Raw genomic sequence first — 27,325 nt, 5'->3', positions numbered from 1 at the left:
ATAATTAATATGATTCTATAGAGGGTCGATGTACCCGCATTTGTTTATGTATAGCAACAAGTCAACGAGGCCCGTTAATTCAACATGAAAACAATACTCCAAGCCCACCTGAATGTATAGAAACAAGTCAATGAGGCCCAATAACTCCATATGAAAACAATCAACCAAGCCCACTCCATTAATTATTAATAATTAATAATTAACAGAAAAACCAGAAGTTCTAGGTTGAACTACCAACTTGTAGTTCCAGCATCGAACACCTCATATGCTCATTTTGGGGTTTTTAGTTCATCAGGTAAAAGCTTAAAACATCACGTTTATTTGTGATTTGGGGTTTTTCCTCTTTTGATTTTGGCTTTATCTCTTACTTTCTTGTGTTTGGGCTCAATTGCTAAATTTTACATGTTTTTTTGCCTGTTTGTGCCGTTTAAAAATTTATATTCTCTGAATTCAACGATGCTCTGCAGAAATGGGGCGGGTTGAAGTACCTCTATTTGGGAAAAAAAATATAATATTTATGAGAATTTACTTCCCTTGTGCCATTTTACTAGATTCTTGGGGTGCATGATAGGATTAGCCATTTTCCCCTCCCCTTTGATTTGATTGGTAACTGAGTTAGACATTTTCTTTAATATTCCAGGTTGACTGTTTAAATTATGAGTGGAAAAGTTCTGATTGACAGCAATCAAACTAAGAAACGAAGAACCACTTATGATGAAAACAACGGCCAGGACATCATCAGTAATCTGCCTGAAAGTATTACTAGTCGAATTCTATCCCTCCTGCCCACAAAGGATGCTCTACGAACTTGTGTTTTGTCCAAGGATTGGGAACACAAGTGGACTGGCATTTACAATATAGACGTCAATGATGACGTGCGGTTTGTGCTAAAGAAAACTAGAAAGACTAGCTTTATTAATTTTGTGGACAGGATCTTCTTTCTTTCTCAGAATTCAAGCTTAAAAAGATTTGGTCTTCGGTGTCGTTTTGTGTACAATGCACATCGCATGATATCATGGATATCTGCTGCATTAATGAGAAACGTTGAGGATTTGGATATAGTTTATAATGATGACAATGTTGTTTTACCGGGTCGCCTTTTTGATTGCAAGTCATTGACTATAATGAAACTACGATGTCCTTGTATTTTCAGAGTTTCAGCCCAGAATTTGTTTTCCAGTCTCAAGAGTTTGTGTCTTGCTCAAACTAGAGTTCGAGGTGAGCATGTTCCTGGTACCAGCAAATTGGTGTTTGAGTTTCCGGCCCTGGAAAAGCTTGAGCTACTAAACTGCAAATGGTTGAAAATGAGTTTTGTGGAAATCAGTGCGCCAGCTTTGAGTCAGTTCAAGGTGATACGCCACTCAAATCTTCCTGAAGATAAATGTCAGATCAAGTTTTTTAAAGCCAAGCTCGTGAAGTGTGAATTTGTTGGTCAATTTGTTGAGGATTTTGATTTTAGCGCATCATCAGTTTTTTCTGCAACTCTTAATACTTATGAATATGACACTCGCGTTAGGAAGATGGGATTACAAGCTCGGCTCTTATTTAAAGGATTCTCTGGTCTAAAAGATTTGAAAATACCCGGGCTGGTTGTTGAGGTTAGTTTTCCTTACTATGTTTCTTTCGATATGTTGGATGGTACATCGTTAGTCATCACCTAATTGTGTCCCACATAAGAATAAAGGAAAACTAATTGATGTAGTTCCAACTTTGAAGACATCTTGATCCCAATCCAAACGATCACTGATGGAAAGGCTGCTTCATGACTTCACAATATTTAGATTGTAAAATATGATAAATGCAAAGAAATAGGATATTGAAGTATTTTTTACCTCTGATACATTGACTACATTTCTGACGCTACTGAAGAGTTGTTACGAACAAGAGTAATACATATGGTTGAGTGAATGCTTTGCGAATAGTATTCTTTAAAAGTAAAAAAAAAAAAAAAAAAAAAACCAGGTCCGTGTGGAGCAATTGAGGCGGATTTTGTTCTAAGGTCACATAACTTGAATCTGACTCATATTTTGGTATCATTCCTCTTTGCTCTTTGGTTTATTTGGTGACTAGCACTCTTTTCATGGCTCAATGAAATTCACAAGAGGACCCATATTTCATTGGTTAACATTTTTTTATCTGTATTAGGCCGTCACCCAATCTGATCAAATGCCTCCACTTCCTAGTTTTAATATGCTGAAGCGACTAGAAGTTTTTACAAAATGCAACAGTGGATCACTTCTAAAGTTGCTTCATGTGATGCCATTTCTTGAATCGATCGTCTTAGCGATGGTAAGTTTTTTGCCACCCATGTAATATCCATCATCTGGAGAAAATGTTTGTATCTGTTTCCTCCTTAGGTAAATATCTAGCACATGCAATCATTTGTTGTTCCCTTATTTAAAGTTTACATGTGTTTTTCAAAAATAACCTCAAAATTTTATTTAGTGCCCAACCCTTCTGGATCCTTATATGTCAAAATTATTGTATTCATGGTTATCTTTTTTACAGTGTTTCTGGAATGATTATGATTATGATGAGGTGGAATCTGTGCCGTCCTGTATCGTATCTCATCTTAGAAGAGTCCGGTTCAGTTCGTTCAGTCAAAGGTTACCAGATTATCGAATGGCACAGTTTTTGTGCACAAATGCTTTACAGCTGAAGAAAATAGAGGGGCTGCGCAGGGAGAGTTCTGAAGAAAGGCAAAGGAAGAAAATGTATGGGCAGGTGAGGGAGGAATCTGAAGAAAAGGAAATTGCGAATATTTGGGCAAAACTGAAGTGTGTTTAAACAATATAAACATGGCCAGATTTGTCAAAAGGAAAATGACAGATTTTGGTTGAAAAAACTATGTTTATCCGGTTTTTGGAAGGTAAAATATTGCAGCAAATTTGAAAAGCTGTACTTTATTTTTAACTTTATATATTCTCATTTTATATAATTTTATTTGGATCCATTTTATGCTGAAAGCCTCTTGTGACATTGTTTGACCCAAAACACGAATTCTTGGGCGGTCCAAAGAAGAAATGGTCATGGCAGCATAAAATATTGAGGGGCAATAGCAAGTGAAGTCCATCAAATGAAGAATTGTGGGATGGAAACTAATAGTCAATGGAAGGTGGGAGAGTGGATGTAAATACATGCCACGCTCGCAATACACAACATTTTGGGTCTAATAGACATATTATTGTTGGAATTCGTGATTCTAGCACACAAGAACTCAACGGAATTAAAATATTTTATTAAATATTTGTCATATAAATATCTTTTGGATGTCGTATGGATCTAGTTATCAAATCATTTATAGGTTTTTAGAATTAAATTACCTTTAGCGATAAAGGCTTGACACCAACTATTTCGAATTAAAGTGGACATACTTTATTTGTAGTTCCCAACGAACGATCAATTGGATACGTCTTTTTTTTAAAATCAATCAAGTCCACGATTGATTATCAATTTCCTCTTTTTGATCGCACTAAAAATCAGATGGATATTTTTCGTTGAGATTGATCGAGCGGCAAAAAACATTCCAACACTTGGAATAAAGTAGCCGAATTTTTGGCTTCAAAAGTGGAGTGATTTTTTCAAAGTATGTCCTCACATATTTATAGATGTGTTTAAAACTTATTGTTCAACTAGAACTCTAACAAACTAGTCCTACTAGTATTCTACTATCCTAGTACTATTAGGCCATGTTTGGTACATGGGATAAGAGGTAAATTAACTATTAATCTCTCATAATCTTTAGTTTGGTACGATTTTTACTCTTTCAAATTATCAAGAAAGCCCGCATAAAGCCCGCACTGTTCACACAAAAAGGGAGACTATTAATCACTTGGTCCGTGTGATTGTTTTCGTAAATCTAATGATAACTATTATTTTTACTTTTATACCCTTGTGAATTTTGAATACGTCAAACTTTTGAATTGGTGGTTTTATTATTATTTTACTTTATTACTTTTTTTTAAAGAGCATTTTACTTTATTACTGCTTATAGAGAGAAAAATGGAAAATGCGGTTACTTAGAAATTCAATTTGTTAATCTAATAAAATGTGAATTTACATATTTTAAAAATATAATATTGTTATTAAAATCGTCAACCCTGATTGACGATTCATTGCTTAATATTTTTAAATTTTTTAATTTTTTAAATAATTTTACTTCGTCAAAAAATATGATATTATATTATTATTCAATTATCCTAAATATTAAAATAGTAATAACCAATGTAAAAATGAAGTAATCAGATATATTAAATAAATTAAAATGAAATAATTTAATAATATTATTTTAATAATAATAGTTATATAATGAGAAATAAATGTATTATAAATAATGGTCTAGAAACGACAAGAATAGTGACAATATTAATAAGTAATAGTAAGAAATGAATTAATAATATGTATTGTGAGATATAAGAATTTAATAAATAAAAAAATAAATTAATATAGTTTTCTAATAAATAATAAAAATGACGAGTAAGAAGAAGTAGCAAAAAGAAATGAATTAGTAACAAATAATAATAATATTTCAGTCAATAATAACATTAACTGGAAAATAGTAAGAAAATTAATGGAAGTAATATTTAAATAAATAATAATAAAAATAGTGATATTAAATGTAAAAATAGTAATAAAAATAATTGATAGTAAGAATTCAATTAATAATAATATATAAATTATACTAATTATAAAACAGAAAGAAATAACACTTTACATGAGAATAATAAATGTATAATAAAAATACACTTTAAAAATTAATACAAATAATTTTTAATATTAATATGATAATAATGATAATAATAATAATAAATTATTATTATTATTTTTTTATTATTATATTATTCATAGATATATTTATTTTTATTCCTATTCTTTATTATTTCATAGATATATTTATTTCTATATATTCCTATTCTTTATTATTATCAATTTATTTTCGAAATTCTTTTTAGCATTTATTAATATTATCAAAATATTTAATTTAATTATATTAGACTTATTTCTTCATTTTCTATTGTACTTACTATCGATAATATTAATATATTTTAAAAAAAATATCCAGTTATTTATTTCTTATTACTACTATTATTTTATTTCATATTATTTATTGTTTTTTTTATTATATTTAGACTAAGACCTAGGTAATTATTTACAATTCATGGGGATATTTTAGTCCTTTCATGGTAATACACAAAATTAATCATTAATGTTATCATCATATCAAACATCATGTATTTTATCCCGTCAAAAGCCTTAGAAATCTTTAACGAGCTTCTTAACATTTTTTCTAGTCCAAATAGAATTAATTATATTTCAATGGGCTTTGATTATCTAATCCCATATATTTTTAACACATAAATAACATATTATCATAATCCCGATCGACGATCCACTATCACCGATGTGACGAGTTTAACCTACTCGTTATTATGACACCAAGTCCAAAATTTCAAAATCACTGATTTCAAATTAGGCAATTTCTTCATTTGACCAAGTCCACATGGTAAAACTTCCAAAAATAGAAATCACTTATAAACTCCTAATAAGTTTATTACTTTTGATTAGAGATGTTAAAATGAGCTAGGTCCGTCGGATTGGCCCGTCCCATCATATAAAATTGGTGGATTGAGTTATCAATTTTCAACCCGCCTAAAAAATGGGCTGCCCCGTCCCGCCCCTCCACAACTAATGGTAGGTTGTGGTGGGTTACAGGTTGGCTCGCCAAAACCCATCAATTTACACGTGAGCTCGTTTGGTTGGCCTGCCCCGCCACCTAAAATAGGTGGGTTGAGTTGATGTTTTTCCAAACCACCTAAAAGGTGGACCGTCCCGCCCCGTCCCACCTAATGGTGGGTTGGGACGGGTTGTGGGTCAGCCCATCCTGCTAGCCCGTTTTGACACATCTACTTTGATCCTATCAAATTATTTTTTCCAAATTCAACTCTTTGAATTAACTATCTCAACGAAAACAAGAAAATTAATACTTGTGTGACCCTCAATGATTCAGAGATACAGCTAGTCGTGGGATCACAACTCTATGTGATTCAGAACATCGTCTTTTATGCAGGATTACCCTAATTAGACTCATTATATGCATCAAATCTTTGATCACATAATTTCAGAATTCATTTCTAATTGGACGACCCATCAAATCATGGTAAGAGCTTCTAGTAGCATTGATAAGTGAATTTTGTGTGCATTATTTTATGTTATTTTTATGTCTATTTTGCATAAATTTGTATTGTCTCATTGTGTTTTTATGTGTTTTTATTGTGATTTATTTCATATGTGTACATTTCACTCTTCGGATTGATTTTTGTAGGAATTTGTGAAGAAATCATGATTTTGGGGCAAGAAAAGAGCCGCAAGAATGAATTACGGAGCAGCAATGGGCAAAAATTTATTTTTGATTATAAAAACATCCAAATCATATCTCTACAGTTCACAATCTAGTTCAAGATGTTTTAAAGCTACTGTCCAAATTTCGGTTCGATCCGACGGCTAGAACTTGAGATATTATTTTTTTAAGAAAACTGCGCTAGAAAGGATACATGCACGAACCCAGGCACAGACCTGGTGTCTCTCGAACATAAATAAATCATGTAAATCAAAAGAAATAAAAATAATCAATAAGACATTTAGCGACGCACATCTTACATTCGGCGACGCAAAACCACGTCGCGAAAAGTAGGTTTTTTTTTTTATCGGGGTGACGTGCGGGCGCGCCAAACGAGGCGCGAGCGACATGACGCCCTGTCCGGGCCTCCGAGACAGTGCAAGACGCGCGGGCGCGCATGGCCTGCTGTTTCTGCACCAAAAATGACTCCAAAAGTGTAATGTCATACCCATAAGGACTCTAACATGATCCAACTAATATTTTTCCAACAACGAGGTATTCAAATACATAAAAATGTAGAACAAGCGTCGATTCTAAGTTCTACAATTCAAAATGGAATACACGGGAGTTCGAATACAAGGTATGACTTCTAAAATCAAGTCCTCACTCTATCATTTCCCACTTGATCTAGTCATGCAGCTCTTGACTCGATCCTGCCCCACCTGCCGTCAAGTGCACATACAAACAAAACGACAGCCGGATAATCCGGTGAGAATATAATTCCCAGTAAAATAGACAAATCAAGCAATTCCAAATAATATATCAAATCATGTTATATAAAACAACGAGTCAATCAATTCAGAAAGGCATATCAGCACTCAACTCGAAATGCATTAAAATGCAATGCATGACTTCAAAACTCGGGATTATCTAATCGGATAATCGAATATCATTCGGTACTCGGTTGGGATCCCGGGGTCGAGTTTTTGCGAACAACTCACCGACACACCCATTCGGGGAGGATGTCGCTCAACTCAAACTATAGTAATCCTGCATGGTATCACCTACTAACTGGCAACTAATAGCATGCATTAAACTTAACACAGTAAAATAACTTAACAGAGTAAAACGTGCGGAAACTTAATTTTACATATCAGCTTAGTAACATAATCCAGGCTTAAATATGTAGTGATACAACCAAATGGAAATACTTAAAAGTAAACATTATACAGCTAAAACAAATCCTGTTGTATAAATTCCCCTGAAAAGATCCGGCTCCCTAGTCCTGCCTCGAACTACCGGCTCCGTCCATCCTGCGACCTGCCCCATAGAATAGGGTGTCCAAGATAACAACTAGGACGTGAGCGCTAACGCCCAATACATAGACATGAGTAAACATATGTATATAATGCATGCAACATGATGACTGGTAAAGGGTCATCTGAAAAGTCATGCTCAGTACCGGCGCCATATAAGTGCTGCCACCGCACGGATCAACCTCTGGGTGCAACCACACTCGTCTAGTACACCAGAGTAGACAGACATAAATGCCCCCGCCGTCGCGGTACTCTCAGTGACAGACTATCGAGTATAGAGCTGAGCGGCTCTATAGTCAGGTATAACAAGGTATAGGCTCAACGTGTATATGCACATGACATATGAATATAGAAAGCGGTAAATCATATATCATTCCATATAATAATGCCAAATAAATGCAACATATAAACATGTATACTCGCTGGCAATCTCAGTCAATGTGTACGTACCTCTAGGCTAGTTCAAGTATAGTAGGATCCTAGGTTCCAAGCCTATATTCAAAAGTTCACCATATCACCACATAAATTCTATAAGCCTTAACTAAGATAATAAGTACTCCCAAAACTTAAATAGATTCCCGGACCATACCTTCGTCCGTAGATAGCCCTTTGGAGTCGCTAGTCCCGGATGACTATAACCACACCTTGGTTATTCCAGAACATCTATTAAAACCGATAGGGCCCTAAAGTGTATATCTCACACTATATAACTGAAGAAGGAACCTCGGGAATTCGTATTTAGAAATGAATCTGGGAAGCCCTATCTATAGGAAAAATTCCCGGACAAGATCGGAACCACCGATCTCGGGATCGGAGCTTTCGATCCAGCTCACGCCTTGCATGTATGACACGCCGGGATCGAAACGTTCGATCCGACGATCGGAGCTTCCGATCTCGCCTCCGATCATCACTTGTCAAACCTCGTGGCTGAGTCATCGGGTAAAGTTGGCAACCGGAGATCGGAACGTCCGTTCTAGAATCGGAGCTTCCGATATCGGTGCTTCCGCTGAGCTTCCGAAGTGGCTGGGATCGGAGCTTCCGATCCGGCCCAAAGTCAAAAGCCCAAATTCTCTTTCGAAGTCCAATAACACTCCGAAATTGATTAATTACCAACCCTTAATCATGTTTAACATATTATTATCTTAAAATGAAGTCCGGGTTACTAAATTCTCCCCACCTTTAGATATTTCGTCTGCGAAATAAAATCTAAAAACAAATTAAGATAACAATATGAAATAGAAAACCATGTTTTATTACAACATTTGTAATTACAACTACATGGTAATCAAAAATACAAAGCAAACAACTCAGGATATTCTGCTTGCATACGACTCTCAGTTTCCCAAGTTGCTTCTTCAACGCCTCGGCGCTGCCACTGTACCATCACAAGTGGTATAATCTTGTTCCGAAGAACTTTCTCCTTTCTGTCTAAGATACGAATTGGTCGTTCAACAAAAGACAGATCTGGCTCTAGCTGAATATCAGTAGACTGAATCACATGAGATTCATCAGCTATATACTGTCGAAGTAACGACACATGAAAAACATTATGAATACTGAAAAGAGTTGGTGGTAACGCCAAATGATATGCAACATCTCCGATCTTTTTCAGTATCTGAAAAGGTCCAATAAAACGAGGAGACAACTTGCCTTTCACGCCGAATCTCATCACCTTCCTGAAAGGTGATACTCGTAGAAACACATATTCACCAGGCTCAAACTGAAGTGGCCTGCGACGAATATTAGCATAACTGGCTTGTCTATCTTGAGCAACTTTGATCCTATGCTTGATCAAATATACCTTGTCTACAATCTACTGCACCAATTCAGGACCCTCGACTTGTCGTTCCTCGACTTCATCCCAGAATAACGGAGTACGACACCATCGACCGTACAATGCCTCGAAAGGTGCCATATCAATACTACGATGATAACTGTTATTGTAGGCAAATTCGATCAAAGGTAACTGATCCTGCCAGGATAAGCCAAAGTCCATGACAGAAGAACGTAGCATATCCTCCAATGTACGAATCGTTCGCTCTGAGTGTCCGTCAGTCTCCGGATGATATGCAGTGCTCAAACTCAAAGTGGTACCCAAAGCCTCCTGAAAACTATCCCAGAAACGTGAGGTAAATCGCGGGTCTCTATCACTGACTATGCTCACTGGAATCCCATGCAATCGCACTATCTCCTGGATATATAAACGTGTCATGCGATCATAAGAATACTCCCGGTTATAAGGAATGAAATGTGCTGATTTCGTTAAACGGTCAACAATGACCCAGATAGCATCACACTGACGTGTAGTCATAGGCAAGTGGGTAACAAAATCCATAGTTACGTGCTCCCACTTCCATTCGGGAATCTCAAGATTCTGCAGTAATCCACCTGGTCGTCGATGTTCAGCATTGACCTGTTGACAAACCAAACATCTCGAAACAAATTGATACACACTCCTCTTCATCCCTTTCCACCAGAATCTAGTTCGCAAGTCCTTATACATTTTCATGCTTCCAAAATGAACTGATAATCGACTCCTGTGAGCTTGAGATAGAATATCGTTCCTGAGCTCCGCAACATTAGGTACAACCACTCGATTAGATAAGCATAATAAACCATCTGCCTGAAAATGAAATCCAGATGTATTAACTCCATTGTCTAAACGTGCCAAACGCTGAGTCTTAACATCAGATATATGAGCATCTCTGATCCGAGAATACAATGCTGGCTCAGACAAAATAGTTTACAATCGAATCACATTTCTCCCTTTCTTGTGCTTGAGCGTAAAACTCAATGAACAGCACTCTTGAATCATATGAGATACTTCACTAGTCTGAAGTGCAGAAAGTCTTACCTGCCGACTCAAGGCATCTGCAGTAAGATTAACAGAACCTGGATGATATTTGATTTCACAATCATAATCCTTCAAAAGATCCATCCAGCGTCTCTGTCGCATATTCAACTCCGCCTGAGTGAATAAATACTTCAAACTCTTGTGATCCGTGAATATCTCAAATTTCTTGCCATAAAGATAATGCCTCCAGATCTTGAGTGCAAATACAATGGCGGCTAACTCGAGATCATGTACTGGATAATTACTCTCATGCATCTTCAACTGTCGAGAAGCATAAGCAATAACATGTTCATGCTGTGTCAGAACACATCCTAACCCCTGACCAGAGGCATCAGTATAGACAACATAACCTCCTGATCCAGAAGGTAGAGCTAGCACAGGTGCAGTAGTAAGACGTCCACGCAGCTCGTGAAATGACTCCTCACAATCCGAGGACCATATGAAGGCAACATCTTTCAGTGTAAGCTGTGTCAAAGTTCTGGCCAATTGTGCAAAATTCTCGATGAACCGACGGTAATATCCAGCTAGACCCAAGAAACTACGAATCTCAGCAACCGTCGTCGGACGAGACCAGTTCAGCACTGCTTCTATCTTACTAGGATCAACAGATATCCCTTCATTAAAAATCACATGACCGAGAAACACTACCCGATCAAGCCAGAATTCACACTTGCTCAATTTCGCATACAGCTGCTTATCTCGTAATGTCTGTAAAACAATCCTCAAATGCTGTGCATGCTCATCCTTGTCATGAGAATAGACAAGAATATCATCAATGAAAACGATGACAAATCTATCCAGATAGTCTCGAAATACCTGATTCATCAGATTCATAAAAACTGCCGGTGCATTCGTCAAACCGAATGGCATTACCAGAAATTCATAATGCCCGTATCTGGTCCTAAAAGCATTCGTAGATATATCTGAGTCTCCTACTCACATCTGGTGGTATCCAGATCTCAGATCTATCTTGGAGTAAACAGAAGTACCCTGTAGTTGATCGAACAGATCATCAATCCGCGACAAAGGATACTTATTCTTGATGGTGACACGATTCAACTGCCTGTAATCAATACACAATCGCATCGATCCATCTTTCTTCTTGACGAACAAAACAGGTGCTCCCCACGGAGAAACACTCGGACGAATATATCCCTTATCAAGCAGATCCTATAACTGCTGTTTCAATTCCCTCATCTCTGATGGTGCTAGACGATAAGGCGCTCGGGATATAGGCGTAGTTCCTGGTACTAAATCAATACCAAATTCAACCTCTCGCACCGGAGGAAAACCAAGAATCTCATCAGGGAATACGTCAGGAAACTCACTGACTACCGGTAACTGATCAATACCCGTACTACTCATGGACATATCAACTACATAGATAAGGTAGCCCTCCCCACCTGACTCCAAGACATGACATGCCTTCAGAGCCGAAACAAGTGGCATCGGAAGTCGCGCACCCTCACCATAAAAATACCAGCTATTACCCTCGGCAGGATGAAACTGTACCAGACGCTGATAACAATCCACAGTAGCGTGATACAAAGTCAGTATATCTATCCCCAAAATACAGTCAAAATCTGCCATCGCTAATATCATCAAATTAGCCGATAACGTATTACCCTCAAACTCTAGAAGGCAACCCATCACTAGACGCTTAGTAACTATCTCCTGTTCTAGCGGAGTAGATACAACTAAATCCATATCTAATGATACATAAGGTAATCTATGTCTCTTAACAAAGCGACTAGAAATAAAGGAATGCGATGCTCCAGTATCAATTAAAACAAGTGTAGGAATACCACATAACAAAAAGGTACCTGCCAACATGTGATCGCTTCCCTCAGTAGCCTGTTCTTGAGACAGAGCAAATACCTACCCTTGAGTCTGGGGACGGTAACCAGAAGAACTCTGTGGTGCTGGATGCTTTCGTGGAAAAATAGAAGCCTGAGATCCAACCTGTGATCCCGATCCACTAGCAGAACCCATGCGCTGAGGACAATCTCTCCGCAGATGTCCCTGCTGACCGCAAATATAACAAGCACCAGTAGCTCTCTGACATGAAGCTGCAGGATGCTTCCCTCCACAGTGACTACAAAACTCCTCCTTCTTCTTCTTCTTCCCAAAACGGAACAAACCTCGTGAACCATGAGATCCAGATGAAGTAGTAGGAGTAGAAGAAGACGTAGGTCCAGATTGCACAACAGATTGAGCTCTAGGCTCAAATGATCCACTAATCTGTGCTGGCATCAGCAACTGTGCACGCTTGTTGCTGGTCTCCACAAGACCGCAACGGTTCACCAAAATCTCATAAGATACTGGGTCATCACAGACGACAACCTGTGAGTAGATATCTTGGTTCAGACCTTGTAGAAAGAGATCATACTTCGATGCATCACTCTCATTAATATGAGGACTGAAAGGTAGCAGATCAAGAAATCGTTGCTGATATTGATCAATAGTCATTGATCCTTGCCTCAGAGTAAGCAACTCCATCGATCGTGCTTGGCGAATAGCTGGAGGAAAATACAGTTTCTGGAACTGCTGACAGAAATCTCCCCAAGTCACCTGTCCTCTCTCAGTACGTGCCTGAGCAGCTTTGGCATCCCACCAAAAACGTGCTCGATCCTCTAGAACAAATTCTAGAACTTCCAATTTCTGATCCTCAGTGCAATCGAAAGCACGAAAAGTACTCTCGAGTTTAGACATCCAACTTCTTGCTTGTTCAGGATTCTTTCCTCCCACCAAAGGTTTCGGTCCTACTTGCATGAATTTATTGATAGAGTAGCGACGTCTACCCTCATGAAGACGATGATGATCATCATTATGGCGGTGATGACGATGATGATGACCACCTTCCTGGCCAACACTACCGTGACTCTCGTCAGCCAATCCTGAAAAGAATTGCACATTAAAATCCCAAATGCGCAAGAATTACTCAAAACTAATTCTAAATCTCAAGTACTAATCCCAAAATCTAAGCATACTCTGATACCAAAAATGTAGTAACCCTGCATGGTATCACCTACTAACTGGTAACTAATAGCATGCATTAAACTTAATACAACAAAATAACTTAACAGAGTAAAACGTGCGGAAACTTAAATTTACATATCAGCTTAGTAACATAATCCAGGCTTAAATCTGTAGTGATACAACCAAATCGAAATACTTAAAAGTAAACATTATACAGCTAAAAAAAATCCTGCTGTATAAATTCCCCTGAAAAGATCCGGCTCCCTAGTCCTGCCTCAAACTACCGGCTCCATCCATCCTGCGACCTGCCCCATAGAATAGGGTGTCCAAGATAACAACTAGGACGTGAGCGCTAACGTCCAGTACATAGACATGAGTAAACATATGTATATAATGCATGCAACATGATGACTGGTAAAGGGTCATTTGAAAAGTCATGCTCAGTACCGGCGCCATATGAGTGCTGCCACCGCACGGATCAACCTCTGGGTACAACCACACTCGTCTAGTACACCAGAGTAGACAGACATAAATGCCCCCGCCGTCGCGGTACTCTCAGTGATAGACTATCGAGTATAGAGCTGAGCGGCTCTATAGTCAGGTATAATAAGGTATAGGCTCAACGTGTATATGCACATGACATATGAATATAGAAAGCGGTAAATCATATATCATGCCATATAATAATGCCAAATAAATGCAACATATAAACATGTATACTCGCTGGCAATCTCAGTCAATGTGTACGTACCTCTAGGCTAGTTCAAGTATAGTAGGATCCTAGGTTCCAAGCCTATATTCAAAAGTTCACCGTATCACCACATAAATTCTATAAGTCTTAACTAAGCTAATAAGTACTCCCAAAACTTAAATAGATTCCCGGACCATACCTTCGTCCGTAGATAGCCCTTTGGAGTCGCTAGTCCCGGATGACTATAACCACACCTTGGTTATTCCAGAACCTCTATTAAAACCGATAGGGCCCTCAAGTGTATATCTCACACTATATAACTGAAGAAGAAACCTCGGGAATTCGTATTTAGAAATGAATCTGGAAGCCCTATTTATAGGCAAAATTCCCGGCCAGGATCGGAACCACCGATCTCGGGATCGGATCTTCCGATCCAGCTCACGCCTTGCATGTATGACACGCCGGGATCGGAACGTCCGAACCGACGATCGGAGCTTCTGATCTCGCCTCCGATCAAAACTTGTCAAACCTCGTGGCTGAGTCATCGGGTAAAGCTGGCAACCGGAGATCGGAACGTCCGTTCCAGGATCGGAGCTTCTGATCTCGGTGCTTCCGCTGAGCTTCCGAAGTGGCTGGGATCGGAGCTTCCGATCTGGCCCAAAGTCAAAAGCCCAAATTCTCTTCCGAAGTCCAATAACACTCCGAAATTGATTAATTACCAATCCTTAATCATGTTTAACATATTATTATCTTAAAATAAAGTCCGGGTTACTACACAAACCCCTAGACTTCAGAGCAACTATAAGAAGTATTCACTTCAATATAGCTCCCTAAATCGTCTAAGTTCAAAACGAATCGAATATTCGGCTCAAGATGTATGCAAGTGAAAATAAACTCATTCAAGTTAAAAACAAATAATTCAAATAGCATACAAGTATGTGATTTCTTTTGGGCACTCGAATTAATTCAAATTCGAGTTAATCGTCTCATTCATTCAATCGTCGTCTTTTTACCTTTTCAAGTTCGTCGGGGATTCAAATCTGAAAATAACAACGAACTCAATCAAAATCGAATCGAATCAAAACAAGCCATACAAGAAGTTCAATACTATACCGTTCTTCAATTCTCGAATCGATTCAACTTCCAAGTTCGATCCAAACCCGAATCTTTCAACTCAAATCTGAAAATGTGAAATACGGATTTGATATAAATCTTTTAACTCAAAAAAACCCGGAAATCAAACCGAATAATAATACCGATAATCCAAAACTCGATTTCGACGGCATAACGGCTATAAACGGTCAAACCAAAAATCATCAACATCGTGAAACCATTCCAAACAACTCATATCATCTTCCAATCCATCAAAACTCAACAAATCCAACCAAAATCATAAGACCCATTTTTGAAATTAAACTCCAAAATCATATAAAATCCAAACTTCGTTCTTTTTTTGAACCGACTTCGAATACACGATCTATGCTAGCTCAAGCACAACATACTCGAAGATTATCAAATTCTAACAAACCAACAAAATTCAAAGTTCGTGGATTGTTACAAAACTTACGTCAGAAAGAAGCCCTCGTTGCGATGATCGTGAATCTCAACTCGAATCTGAAATTTGACGGTCGGATCGTGCGAATCGGACGGAGCAAAGGCTTGAGAAACTTTCCATGGCTTCTCTTGGCTTCTAGGCGAGATGGGGGGAGGAGAAAAGTGAGGGGAGAGAGAGAGAGAGAGAGAGAGATGCAACAATAATAATAATAACCCCATGCTTTGACTAAGTCCAACACTCTACTATTGCAATTCGGTCCCTGAAACTCCAAACTCAATCGATTTAATCTCGGCTCAATTAATTCCCTTCAATTCAATTTAATTCTAATAATAATAAATTCCACTAATCCCAAAATAATTAATTTCAGGGCCTTACACCTGGCACGGGGTCCGTGCGTATCGCAAAAAATTAAGATTTGGGGTAGAAAGTTGCTCGCTCGAGCGCACCTTTACGCGCTCGAGCGAGAAATCGCGCAGAAAAAATAATTAGAATTTTCGGGAATTAAAACTATGGACTTTTCGGGCTTTATTTCGTGGGCTTTCTAAGCCATATAAATAGAAGATAAAAGAGCATATTAAGGGGGATCACACGCAGATAGAAGAGGCGGCTAGGCGGAAGCTTGGAGATTGAAGAACGCTCCAGTCGAGTTTTTCTTCCTTTCTTCTCTTTTGATTGTTAAACTTGTTTGAATTTTGTTTTCAATTATTGAGTAGTTTTTATTCAACCAAGACGGCGTGTAGTAACCCGGAACCCATTTTAAGATAATAATATGTTAAACATGATTTAGGGTTGGTAATTGATCTATTTCGGAGTGTTATTGGACTTCGGAAGAGGAATTTGGGCTTTTGACTTTGGGCCAGATCGGAAGCTCCGATCCCAGTTCGGAAGCTCCGATCCTGACCACTTCGGAAGCAGATCGGATGCACGGGGATCGGACGTTCCGATCAGGAACGGAGGTTCCGATCGCAGCCAGCTAGCAATGCTCGATGACTCAGCCGTGAGTTTTGACAAGTGTTGATCGGGGGTTCGATCGGAAGTTCCGATCCCGGAACGGTGGTTCCGATCCCGACGTGTCGAACATGCACAGAATGAGCTGGAATCGGAAGCTCCGATCCTGAGATCGGTGGTTCCGATCGTTGCCGAGATTTTGGCTATAAATAGGGCTCATTTGCTTCAGTTTTGAAATACGAATTCCCGCGTTTCCTTCTTCAGTTATATAGTGTGAGATATACACTTGAGGGCCCTATCGGTTAATAGTGAGGTTCTGAAATAACCACGGTGAGGTTATAGTCATTTAGGAGTAGCGACTCCAAAGGGCTAACTACGGACGAAGGTATGGTCCGGGAATCTATTTAAGTTTTGGGAGTACTTATTAGCTTAGTTAAGGCTTATAGAATTTATGTAGTGATACGGTGAACTTTTGAATATAGGCTTGGAACCTAGAATCTATTATACTTGAACTAGCCTAGAGGTACGTACACATTGACTGAGATTGCCAGCGAGTATACATGTTTATATGTTGCATTTATTTGGCATTATTATATGGCATGATGTATGATTTACCATTGTCTATACTCATATGTCATGTGCATATACAAGTTGAGCCTATTCCTTGTTATACCTGATTATAGAGCCGCTCATCTCTATACTCGATAGTCTGTCACTGAGAGTACCGCGACGGCGGGGGCATTTATGTCTGTCTACTCTGGTGTACTAGACGAGTGTGGTTGCACCCAGAGGTTGATCCGTGCGGTGGCAGCACTCATATGGCGCCGGTTCTGAGCATGACTTTTCAGATGACCCTGTACCAGTCATCATGTTGCATGCATTATATACATATGTTTACTCATGTCTATGTACTGGGCGTAGCGCTCACGTCCTAGTTGTTATCTTGGACACCCTATTCCATGGGGCAGATCACAGGATGGACGGAGCTGGTAGTGCAAGGCAGGACTAGGGAGCAGGAGCTTTGAAAGTTTTTATACAGCACGATTTATTAGCTGTATAATGTTTACTTTTAAGAATTTCGATATGGTTGTATCACTACAGATTTAAGCCTGGATTATATTACTAAGCTGATATGTAAATTATGGATTATGTTTCCGCACGTTTTTACTCTGTTAAGTATTTTGCTGTATTAAGTTTAATGCATGCTATTAGTTGCCAGTTAGTAGGTGATTCCATGCAGGGTCACTACATTTTTGGTATCAGAGCATGCATAGATTTTGGGATTAGTACTTGGGATTTAGTTTAGTCTTGAGTAATTCTTGCGCATTTGGGATTTTAATGTGCAATTCTTTTCAGGATATGGCTGACGAGAGTCACGGCAGTGTTGGCCAGGGAGGTGGTCATCATCATCGTCGCCATCATCATCAGGATGATCAACATCATTCTCATGAGGGTCGACGTCGCTATACTATTAATAAGTTTATGCAGGTAGGACCGAAACCCTTAGTGGGAGGCGAGAATCCTGAACAAGCTAGAAGCTGGATGTCTAAACTTGAGAGCACGTTCCGAGCTTTTGAGTGTACTGAGGAGCAGAAACTGGAAGTTCTAGAATTCGTTCTAGAGGATAGAGCACGTTTTTGGTGGGATGCCAAGGTTGCTCAGGCACGTACTGAGAGAGGACAGGTGACTTGGGGGGATTTCTGTCGGGAGTTTCAGAAATTATATTTTCCTCCGGCTGTTCGCCAAGCAAGATCTATGGAGTTGCTTACTTTGAGGCAAGGATCAATGACTATTGATCAGTATCAGCAGCGATTTCTTGATCTGCTACCTTTCAGTCCCCATATCAATGAGATTGATGCGTCGAAATATGATATCTTTCTACAAGGCCTGAACCAAGATATCTACTCTCAGGTTGTCGTCTGTGATGACCCGGTATCTTATGAAACTTTGGTGAACCGTTGCCGTCTTGTGGAGACCAGCAACAGGCGTGGACAGTTGATGATGCCAGCACAGCCTAGTGGATTTGTTGAGCCTCGAGCTCAATCTGTTGTGCAATCCGGACCTACGTCTTCTTCTACTCCTACTACTTCATCTGGTCTCGTGGTTCACGAGGTATGTTCCGTTTTGGGAAGAAGAAGAAGAAGGAGGAGTTTTGTAGCCATTGTGGTGGGAAGCATCCTGCAGCTTCATGTCGGAGAGCTACTGGTGCTTGTTATATTTGCGGTCAGCAGGGACATCTGCGGAGAGATTGTCCTCAGCGCATGAGTTCTGCTAGTGGATCGGGATCCCAGGTTGGATCTCAGGCTTCTACTTTTCCACGTCAGCAGCCAGCACCACAGAGTTCTTCTGGTTATCGTCCCCAGACTCAAGGGCAGGTGTTTGCTCTGTCTCAGGAGCAGGCTACGGAGGGAAGCGATCGCATGTTGGCAGGTAACTTCTTGTTATGTGGTATTCCTGCACTTGTATTAATTGATACGGGAGCATCGCATTCCTTTATTTCTAGTCGCTTCGTTAAGAGACATAGATTACCTTATGTATCATTAGATATGGATTTAGTTGTATCTACTCCGTTGGAGCAAGAGGTAGTAACTAAGCGTCTAGTGATGGGTTGCCTTCTAGAGTTTGAGGGTAATGTGTTATCGGCTAATTTGATGATATTAGCGATGATGGATTTTGACTGTATCTTGGGAATAGATATGCTGACTTTGTATCACGCTACTGTGGATTGTTATCAGCGTCTGGTACAGTTTCATCTCGTTGAGGGTGATAGTTGGTACTTTTATGGTGAGGGTGCGCGACCTCCGATGCCACTTGTTTCGGCTCTGAAGGCATGTCATGTCTTGGAGTCAGGTGGGGAGGGCTACCTCATTTATGCAGTTGATATGTCCATGAGTAGTACGGGTATTGATCAGTTACCGGTTGTCAGCGAGTTTCCTGACGTATTTCCTGATGAGATTCCTGGTTTTCCTCCGGTTCGAGAGGTTGAATTTGGTATTGATCTAGTACCAGGAACTACGCCTATATCCCGAGCACCTTAACGTCTGGCACCGTCAGAGATGAGGGAATTGAAACAGCAGTTGCAAGATCTGCTTGATAAGGGATATATTCGTCCGAGTGTTTCTCCGTGGGGAGCACCTGTTTTGTTTGTCAAGAAGAAGGATGGATCGATGCGATTATGTATTGATTACAGGCAGTTGAATCGTGTCACCATCAAGAATAAGTATCCTTTGCCGCGGATTGATGATCTGTTCGATCAACTACAGGGTACTTCTGTTTATTCGAAGATAGATCTGAGATCTGGATACCATCAGATGCGGGTACGAGACTCAGATATATCTACGACTGCTTTCAGGACCAGATACGGGCATTATGAGTTTCTGGTGATGCCATTCGGTTTGACGAATGCACCGGCAGTCTTTATGAATCTGATGAATCAGGTATTTCGAGATTATCTGGATAGATTTGTCATCGTTTTCATAGATGATATTCTTGTCTATTCTCATAATAAGGATGAGCATGCACAGCATTTGAGAATTGTTCTACAGACGTTACGAGATAAGCAGTTATATGCGAAATTAAGCAAGTGTGAATTCTGGCTTGATCGGGTAGTATTTCTCGGTCATGTGATTTCTAATGAAGGGATATCTGTTGATCCTAGTAAGATAGAGGCAGTGCTGAACTGGTCTCGACCGACGACGGTTGCTGAGATTTGTAGTTTCTTGGGTCTAGCGGGATATTACCGTCGGTTCATCGAGAATTTTTCACAGTTGGCCAGGCCTTTGACTCAGCTTACACGGAAAGATGTTGCCTTCATTTGGTCCTCGGATTGTGAGGAGTCATTTCACGAGCTGCGTAGACGTCTTACTACTGCACCTGTGCTAGCTCTACCTTCTGGATCAGGAGGTTATGTTGTCTATACTGATGCCTCTGGTCAGGGGTTAGGATGTGTTTTGACACAGCATGGACATGTTATTGCCTATGCTTCTCGACAGTTGAAGTTGCATGAGAGTAATTATCCAGTGCATGATCTCGAGTTAGCCGCCATTGTATTTGCGCTCAAGATTTGGAGACATTATCTTTATGGCGAGAAATTTGAGATATTTACGGATCACAAGAGTTTGAAGTATTTATTCACTCAGGCAGAGTTGAATATGCGACAGAGACGCTGGATGGATCTCCTGAAGGATTATGATTGTGAAATCAAATATCATCCAGGTTCTGCTAATCTTACTGCTGATGCCTTGAGTCGGCAGGTGAGACTGTCTGCACTTCAGACTAATGAAATATCTCATATGATTCAAGAGTGCTGTTCATTGAGTTTTACGCTCAAGCACAAGAAAGGGAGGAATGGGATTCGTTTGTATACTATTCTATCTGAGCCAGCATTGTATTCTCGGATCAGAGATGCTCAGATATCTGATGTTAAGACTCAGCGATTGGCACGTCTAGCCAATGGAGTTAATACATCTGGATTCCATTTTCAGGCAGATGGTTTATTGTGCCTATCCAATACAGTGGTTGTACCTAATGTTGCAGAGCTCAGGAATGATATTCTATCTCAAGCTCACAGGAGTCGATTATCAGTTCATCCTGGAAGTATGAAAATGTATAAGGACTTGCGAACTAGATTCTGGTGGAAGGGAATGAAGCGAAGTGTTTATCAGTTTGTTTCGAGATGTTTGGTTTGTCAACAGGTCAAGGCTGAACATCGACGACCAGGTGGATTACTGCAGAATCTTGAGATTCCCGAATGGAAGTGGGAGCACGTGACTATGGATTTTGTTACCCACTTGCCTATGACTTCACGTCAGTGTGATGCTATCTGGGTTATCGTTGACCGTTTGACAAAATCAGCACATTTCATTTCTTATAACCGGGAATATTCTTATGATCGCATGGCACGCTTATATATCCAGGAGATTGTGCGATTACATGGGATTCCAGTGAGTATTGTCAGTGATAGAGATCCGCGATTTACTTCACGTTTTTGGGGTAGTTTTCAGCAGGCGTTGGGTACCACTCTGAGTTTGAGCACGGCGTATCATCCGGAGACTGACGGGCAGTCAGAGCGCACTATTCGTATGCTGGAGGATATGTTACGTTCTTCTGTCATGGACTTTGGTTTATCTTGGCAGGATCAGTTACCTTTGATTGAATTTGCCTACAATAACAGTTATCATCGTAGTATTGATATGGCACCTTTCGAGGCATTGTATGGTCGACGGTGTCGTACTCCGTTATTCTGGGATGAAGTCGGGGAACGGCAAGTCGAGGGTCCTGAATTGGTGCAGCAGATTGTAGACAAGGTAGATTTGATCAAGCATATGATCAAAGTTGCTCAAGATAGACAAGCCAGTTATGAGAATATTCACCGCAGGCCACTTCAGTTTGAGCCTGGTGAATATGTTTTTCTGCGAGTATCACCTTTCAGGAAGGTGATGAGATTTGGTGTGAAAGGCAAGTTGTCTCCTCGTTACATTGGGCCTTTCCAAATACTGGAGAAGATCGGAGATGTTGCTTATCGTTTGGCTTTACCGCCATCTCTTTCCAGTATACACAATGTTTTTCATGTGTCGTTGCTTCGACAGTACATAGCTGATGAATCTCATGTGATTCAGTCTACTGATATTCAGCTAGAGTCAGATCTGTCTTTTGTTGAACGACCAATCTGTATCCTAGACAGGAAGGAGAAAGTTCTTCGGAACAAGACTATACCACTTGTGATGGTACAGTGGCAGCGCCGAGGCGTTGAAGAAGCAACTTGGGAAACTGAGAGTCGTATGCGAGCAGAATATCCTAAGTTGTTTGCTTTGTATTTTTTATTACCATATAAGATGTAATTACAGTTGTTGTAATAAGACATAGTTTGATGTTTCATATTGTTATCTTTATTGTCTTTAGATGTTATTTCGCGGACGAAATATCTAAAGGTGGGGAGAATGTAGTAACCCGGAACCCATTTTAAGATAATAATATGTTAAACATGATTTAGGGTTGGTAATTGATCTATTTCGGAGTGTTATTGGACTTCGGAAGAGGAATTTGGGCTTTTGACTTTGGGCCAGATCGGAAGCTCCGATCCCAGTTCGGAAGCTCCGATCCTGACCACTTCGGAAGCAGATCGGATGCACGGGGATCGGATGTTCCGATCAGGAATGGAGGTTCCGATCGCAGCCAGCCAGCAATGCTCGATGACTCAGCCGTGAGTTTTGACAAGTGTTGATCGGGGGTTCGATCGGAAGTTCCGATCCCGGAACGGTGGTTCCGATCCCGACGTGTCGAACATGCACAGAATGAGCTGGAATCGGAAGCTCCGATCCTGAGATCAGTGGTTCCGATCGTTGCCGAGATTTTGGCTATAAATAGGGCTCATTTGCTTCAGTTTTGAAATACGAATTCCCGCGTTTCCTTCTTCAGTTATATAGTGTGAGATATACACTTGAGGGCCCTATCGGTTAATAGTGAGGTTCTGAAATAACCACGGTGAGGTTATAGTCATTCAGGAGTAGCGACTCCAAAGGGCTAACTACGGACGAAGGTATGGTCCGGGAATCTATTTAAGTTTTGGGAGTACTTATTAGCTTAGTTAAGGCTTATAGAATTTATGTAGTGATACGGTGAACTTTTGAATATAGGCTTGGAACCTAGAATCTATTATACTTGAACTAGCCTAGAGGTACGTACACATTGACTGAGATTGCCAGCGAGTATACATGTTTATATGTTGCATTTATTTGACATTATTATATGGCATGATGTATGATTTACCGTTTTCTATACTCATATGTCATGTGCATATACACGTTGAGCCTATTCCTTGTTATACCTGATTATAGAGCCGCTCATCTCTATACTCGATAGTCTGTCACTGAGAGTACCGCGACGGCGGGGGCATTTATGTCTGTCTACTCTGGTGTACTAGACGAGTGTGGTTGCACCCAAAGGTTGATCCGTGCGGTGGCAGCACTCATATGGCGCCGGTTCTGAGCATGACTTTTCAGATGACCCTGTACCAGTCATCATGTTGCATGCATTATATACATATGTTTACTCATGTCTATGTACTGGGCGTAGCGCTCACGTCCTAGTTGTTATCTTGGACACCCTATTCCATGGGGCAGGTCGCAGGATGGACGGAGCTGGTAGTGCAAGGCAGGACTAGGGAGCAGGAGCTTTGAAAGTTTTTATACAGCACGATTTATTAGCTGTATAATGTTTACTTTTAAGAATTTCGATATGGTTGTATCACTACAGATTTAAGCCTGGATTATATTACTAAGCTGATATGTAAATTATGGATTATGTTTCCGCACGTTTTTACTCTGTTAAGTATTTTGCTGTATTAAGTTTAATGCATGCTATTATTTGCCAGTTAGTAGGTGATTCCATGCAGGGTCACTACACGGCGTGATTGGGCCGAACAAATCTATGTAAAAAACTTGGATATTTGTTTGGGATTTTTAGATTTGATTTTATATTATTGATTATTAGATTTATATTTGTCTCGTGAATGATCTGTCCAATTGTTTGCTTGCATGTTAATTGATTCCAAGTCGATAGAGGAGGAATTGACTTCGATCACTCTAATAATTAACACGAGGTAAAATTGACTAGAAATAGTATTCGATTTCATCGTGCGATTTTAGGTGTAAATTGAATTCTCATAGTTTCTAATGCATTTGAGTTTTATTAGAATCATGAAAATTAATCCGTCAATATTTGAATAAGTTTGATTGTTCTAGAAATAGACTGTTAAATAAATTGGAGAATTCACTGTAATATAAGATTAGATTTTAATCCTGAGTCGGCTACATGTTACATAATTTTTTGGTACCTACGTGTGTCTTGGTTATCTCAATTTAATTAAATTTATTCTTCTTCTATTTTAAATTCTTATTATTTTTAATAATTGAATTTTTATTTAATTCTTAGCACTCCTATTTATTATTCTGTTTAGATTAAGCTAAATAATTAATTCTCAAAAATTGACTGCAGTTTCTGTGGGATCGATACTTGGACTCTCTGTCCATTTACTACTTGACATAGTGCGCTTGCTAGTAAATACCGAATTTAGCGGTCAAATTTTTGGCTCCGTTGTCGGGGACTGTTTAGTTAAAATTAGGATATATTATTTGCTTGAGAATAGACAATTTTATTTCTTGCATTGTTTAATTCTTAATTTTAAAATCCGTATTTCTATACTGAACGTTTTATGCTCACGTTCATAGTCTTTGTGTTGGACACCCTATTCGAAGGGGCATGACTTAGGTTGGACGAACCCGGAGGCAGTGGTCGCTGAGCTGCAGTTGGTCGCGTGATAGTCCTGTTTTTCTGTTCTAGGTGTTGGGATGTGACATTAGTACATTTATTTCAATGGGGTTGTATTATATTATTTTATTGGACTCGGTTGTTCTGCCGGTGTATTTTGTATTATGGATTTAGGTTTTTGCTAATTTTCATTAATGTGTGCATTAAGATTTATTGCATGCTTAAGCTCTGTTTAGTTAGTGATTTTGGGTTGGGTCACTATATATATTGTTCACAAATGTGACACCGATTCTTACTTTAAAATCATTCGAGTTTCAAGCCGAGGATTGAGTGTCAGTGAATCTCTTTTCTCTTCTTTACGAAGACCCTCCTTGCAATAAACATAATTATACGAAGTTATAAATCCGATTCTTTTGTTCTTGTTGAATAATTCTTCCTAACTCCAAATCCATTTTTCCCACCATATTCAACCCAAAACTTCCAAGCCTCATCTAGACTATCAAATTTCATATCAATCTTAGGCTTGAATTCAATATTTTAACTAGAATTCATTAAGAATCTCGAAGAAAACAAAAATTTCTGTGTTACATTTTAAATTCAACAAATTAATATTAAGAATAATATTTTCTCAACTAATATCCAAGAACAATAAGTCAAAACTCGATAAGTCAAATACATCAATTGTAACGTGTGTCTATCCAAATTAAACCAAGTGAGTTGTATCATATACAAGAGAACGATGAGATATCCTAATTGTATTGTTGGTCAGCATAAAGTCTTTTATTTTTTTATATTCGCCCTACTAGATGTAAAATTCGGAAAAATTGTATATATCACCCCTGTAAAATTTCGGGTTTGCTGATAACCTCCTGTGAAATTTTTTTTAGAAAAAATCCCATATATTTTCGAATCGATAGCACACACACCCCAACTTAATTTTTAGTTAAATAAAAAATCAAAATGACAAAATTGCCCCAACTTAAATAATAAAATAAAACTGATATATCTCATTCCTTTCAACCGATGGTCCCGTTTGGTTTCAAAAGCCAGGCCAAAAAAGCATTTTTTTAAGTGTTTTTTATTTAATAAAGTGTTTGGCTGACCAGAAAAGTACTTAAATAAGCACTTTTCTAAGTCAAAATTAAAACTTTTTCAAAAGACAAAAATTATAGCTTTAAAAAGTAGTTTTTTAAAAAAATGTGTACCAAATCTAAATGGGTCGATATCTCTCATTCTTCCCTTTCTCACAGCCAAAACCTAACCTATGAAATTATCTTCCCAAATCAAGCATAATCGGACATCTCCCATGGTCAATTGATGATGGTATATTTGGTTTTGATGTGTTCTATGTTAGGAGTAGCCCATAGTATAATCGGCGCGTCCATCTCTCCGGTGGTGTCGAGGTTGAAGTTGAGCTGGTAGATTTTGACGGCGGACTCGAAGGAATCGTCAAAGTCGTCGGATAAATCGATGTTAGAAGAATTTGGTGAAGAATTTGACGAAACTGGACAAAGGCTACTGCTCGGAGCTGGCGGATTTGGTGGCCGCGGAGCCGATTTGCCTCTGCCAACTGCTCGGAAACCCCGAAAAAGTTGGAATCCCGATGGATATCAATAAAGCTCTCAACCCTTCCTTCTGTCTGCAAACTCTCCACTACTCGGAGCTGGCGGATTTTTTTTTTAATTTTTTAATTTTTAGATTATTCGTATGATTAATATTTTAAAATTGATTTCGTTAAAAAATATCCGTTGTATAATTTATGAACAGATGTATTATTGAATAAAAAAATTATATGAATAATACAATATTTATTTTTAAAAAATTAAGAAAGAAAATACATTATCCAACAATTGTGTTGAAAATTTATCAGTCAATTAAGGGTATTTTAGACATTTTGTAACAAAAAAAATTTCAATATTCGCATTTCATTGCGCGTGAACTACAAACCATAACAGCAAGTGTGTGTGTGTGCTATCGATCCGAAAATACAAGGGGTTTTTCGCTCAAAAAAATTTCACAGGGGTTATCAGCGAACCCGGGATTTCACAGGGGTGACATATGCAATTTCTCCTGTAAAATTCATACAAAAATCATATTCACATTACTAGTAATAATATAAATTCTTAATAAAAAGAATTTTACTATTAGATTAGATTATAATTTCTAATATTGTTAAAAAAAACATCACTAACAATTTTTTTAAAAGGAAGTGTTATTTACACTCCAAAGTTTATTAATCACACTCCACCTACCTTTTTAAATTCACAAGGTGACCATAATATTCTTTATTACTCTAATTAATTTTTGACATAAATAGAACTAAATACTTTCCATTTTAACAAATATAATTCCATAATATGAAAATTCGTTTTTCTTT

The 27,325-nt window shown here is 38.7% G+C and overlaps 1 protein-coding gene across 2 annotated transcripts; it reads left to right on the top strand.

The window, feature by feature from the left end:
• Positions 1-219: 219 nt before the first annotated feature.
• On the top strand, positions 220-3,143 carry LOC140865427 (F-box/LRR-repeat protein At4g14103-like). 2 transcript variants are annotated; one of them, XM_073270072.1, is made up of 5 exons: positions 220-295; positions 641-1,349; positions 1,521-1,598; positions 2,146-2,289; positions 2,509-3,143. In XM_073270072.1, the coding sequence occupies exons 2-5, from the start codon at positions 657-659 to the stop codon at positions 2,785-2,787; spliced, it is 1,194 nt and encodes a 397-aa protein (XP_073126173.1). In that variant the 5' UTR covers positions 220-295; positions 641-656; the 3' UTR covers positions 2,788-3,143. The 2 variants fall into 2 exon arrangements, with proteins under 2 accessions (XP_073126173.1, XP_073126172.1); XM_073270071.1 differs by having other exon boundaries at positions 641-1,598; positions 2,509-3,140.
• Positions 3,144-27,325: the final 24,182 nt, after the last annotated feature.

The sequence above is a fragment of the Henckelia pumila genome, chromosome 4 (assembly GCF_033568475.1).
Source record: "Henckelia pumila isolate YLH828 chromosome 4, ASM3356847v2, whole genome shotgun sequence".
NCBI classification, from domain to species: domain Eukaryota; kingdom Viridiplantae; phylum Streptophyta; class Magnoliopsida; order Lamiales; family Gesneriaceae; genus Henckelia; species Henckelia pumila.
The sequence above is the reverse complement of the archived record's forward strand: the minus strand, read 5'-3'. Positions and strand labels throughout refer to the sequence as shown.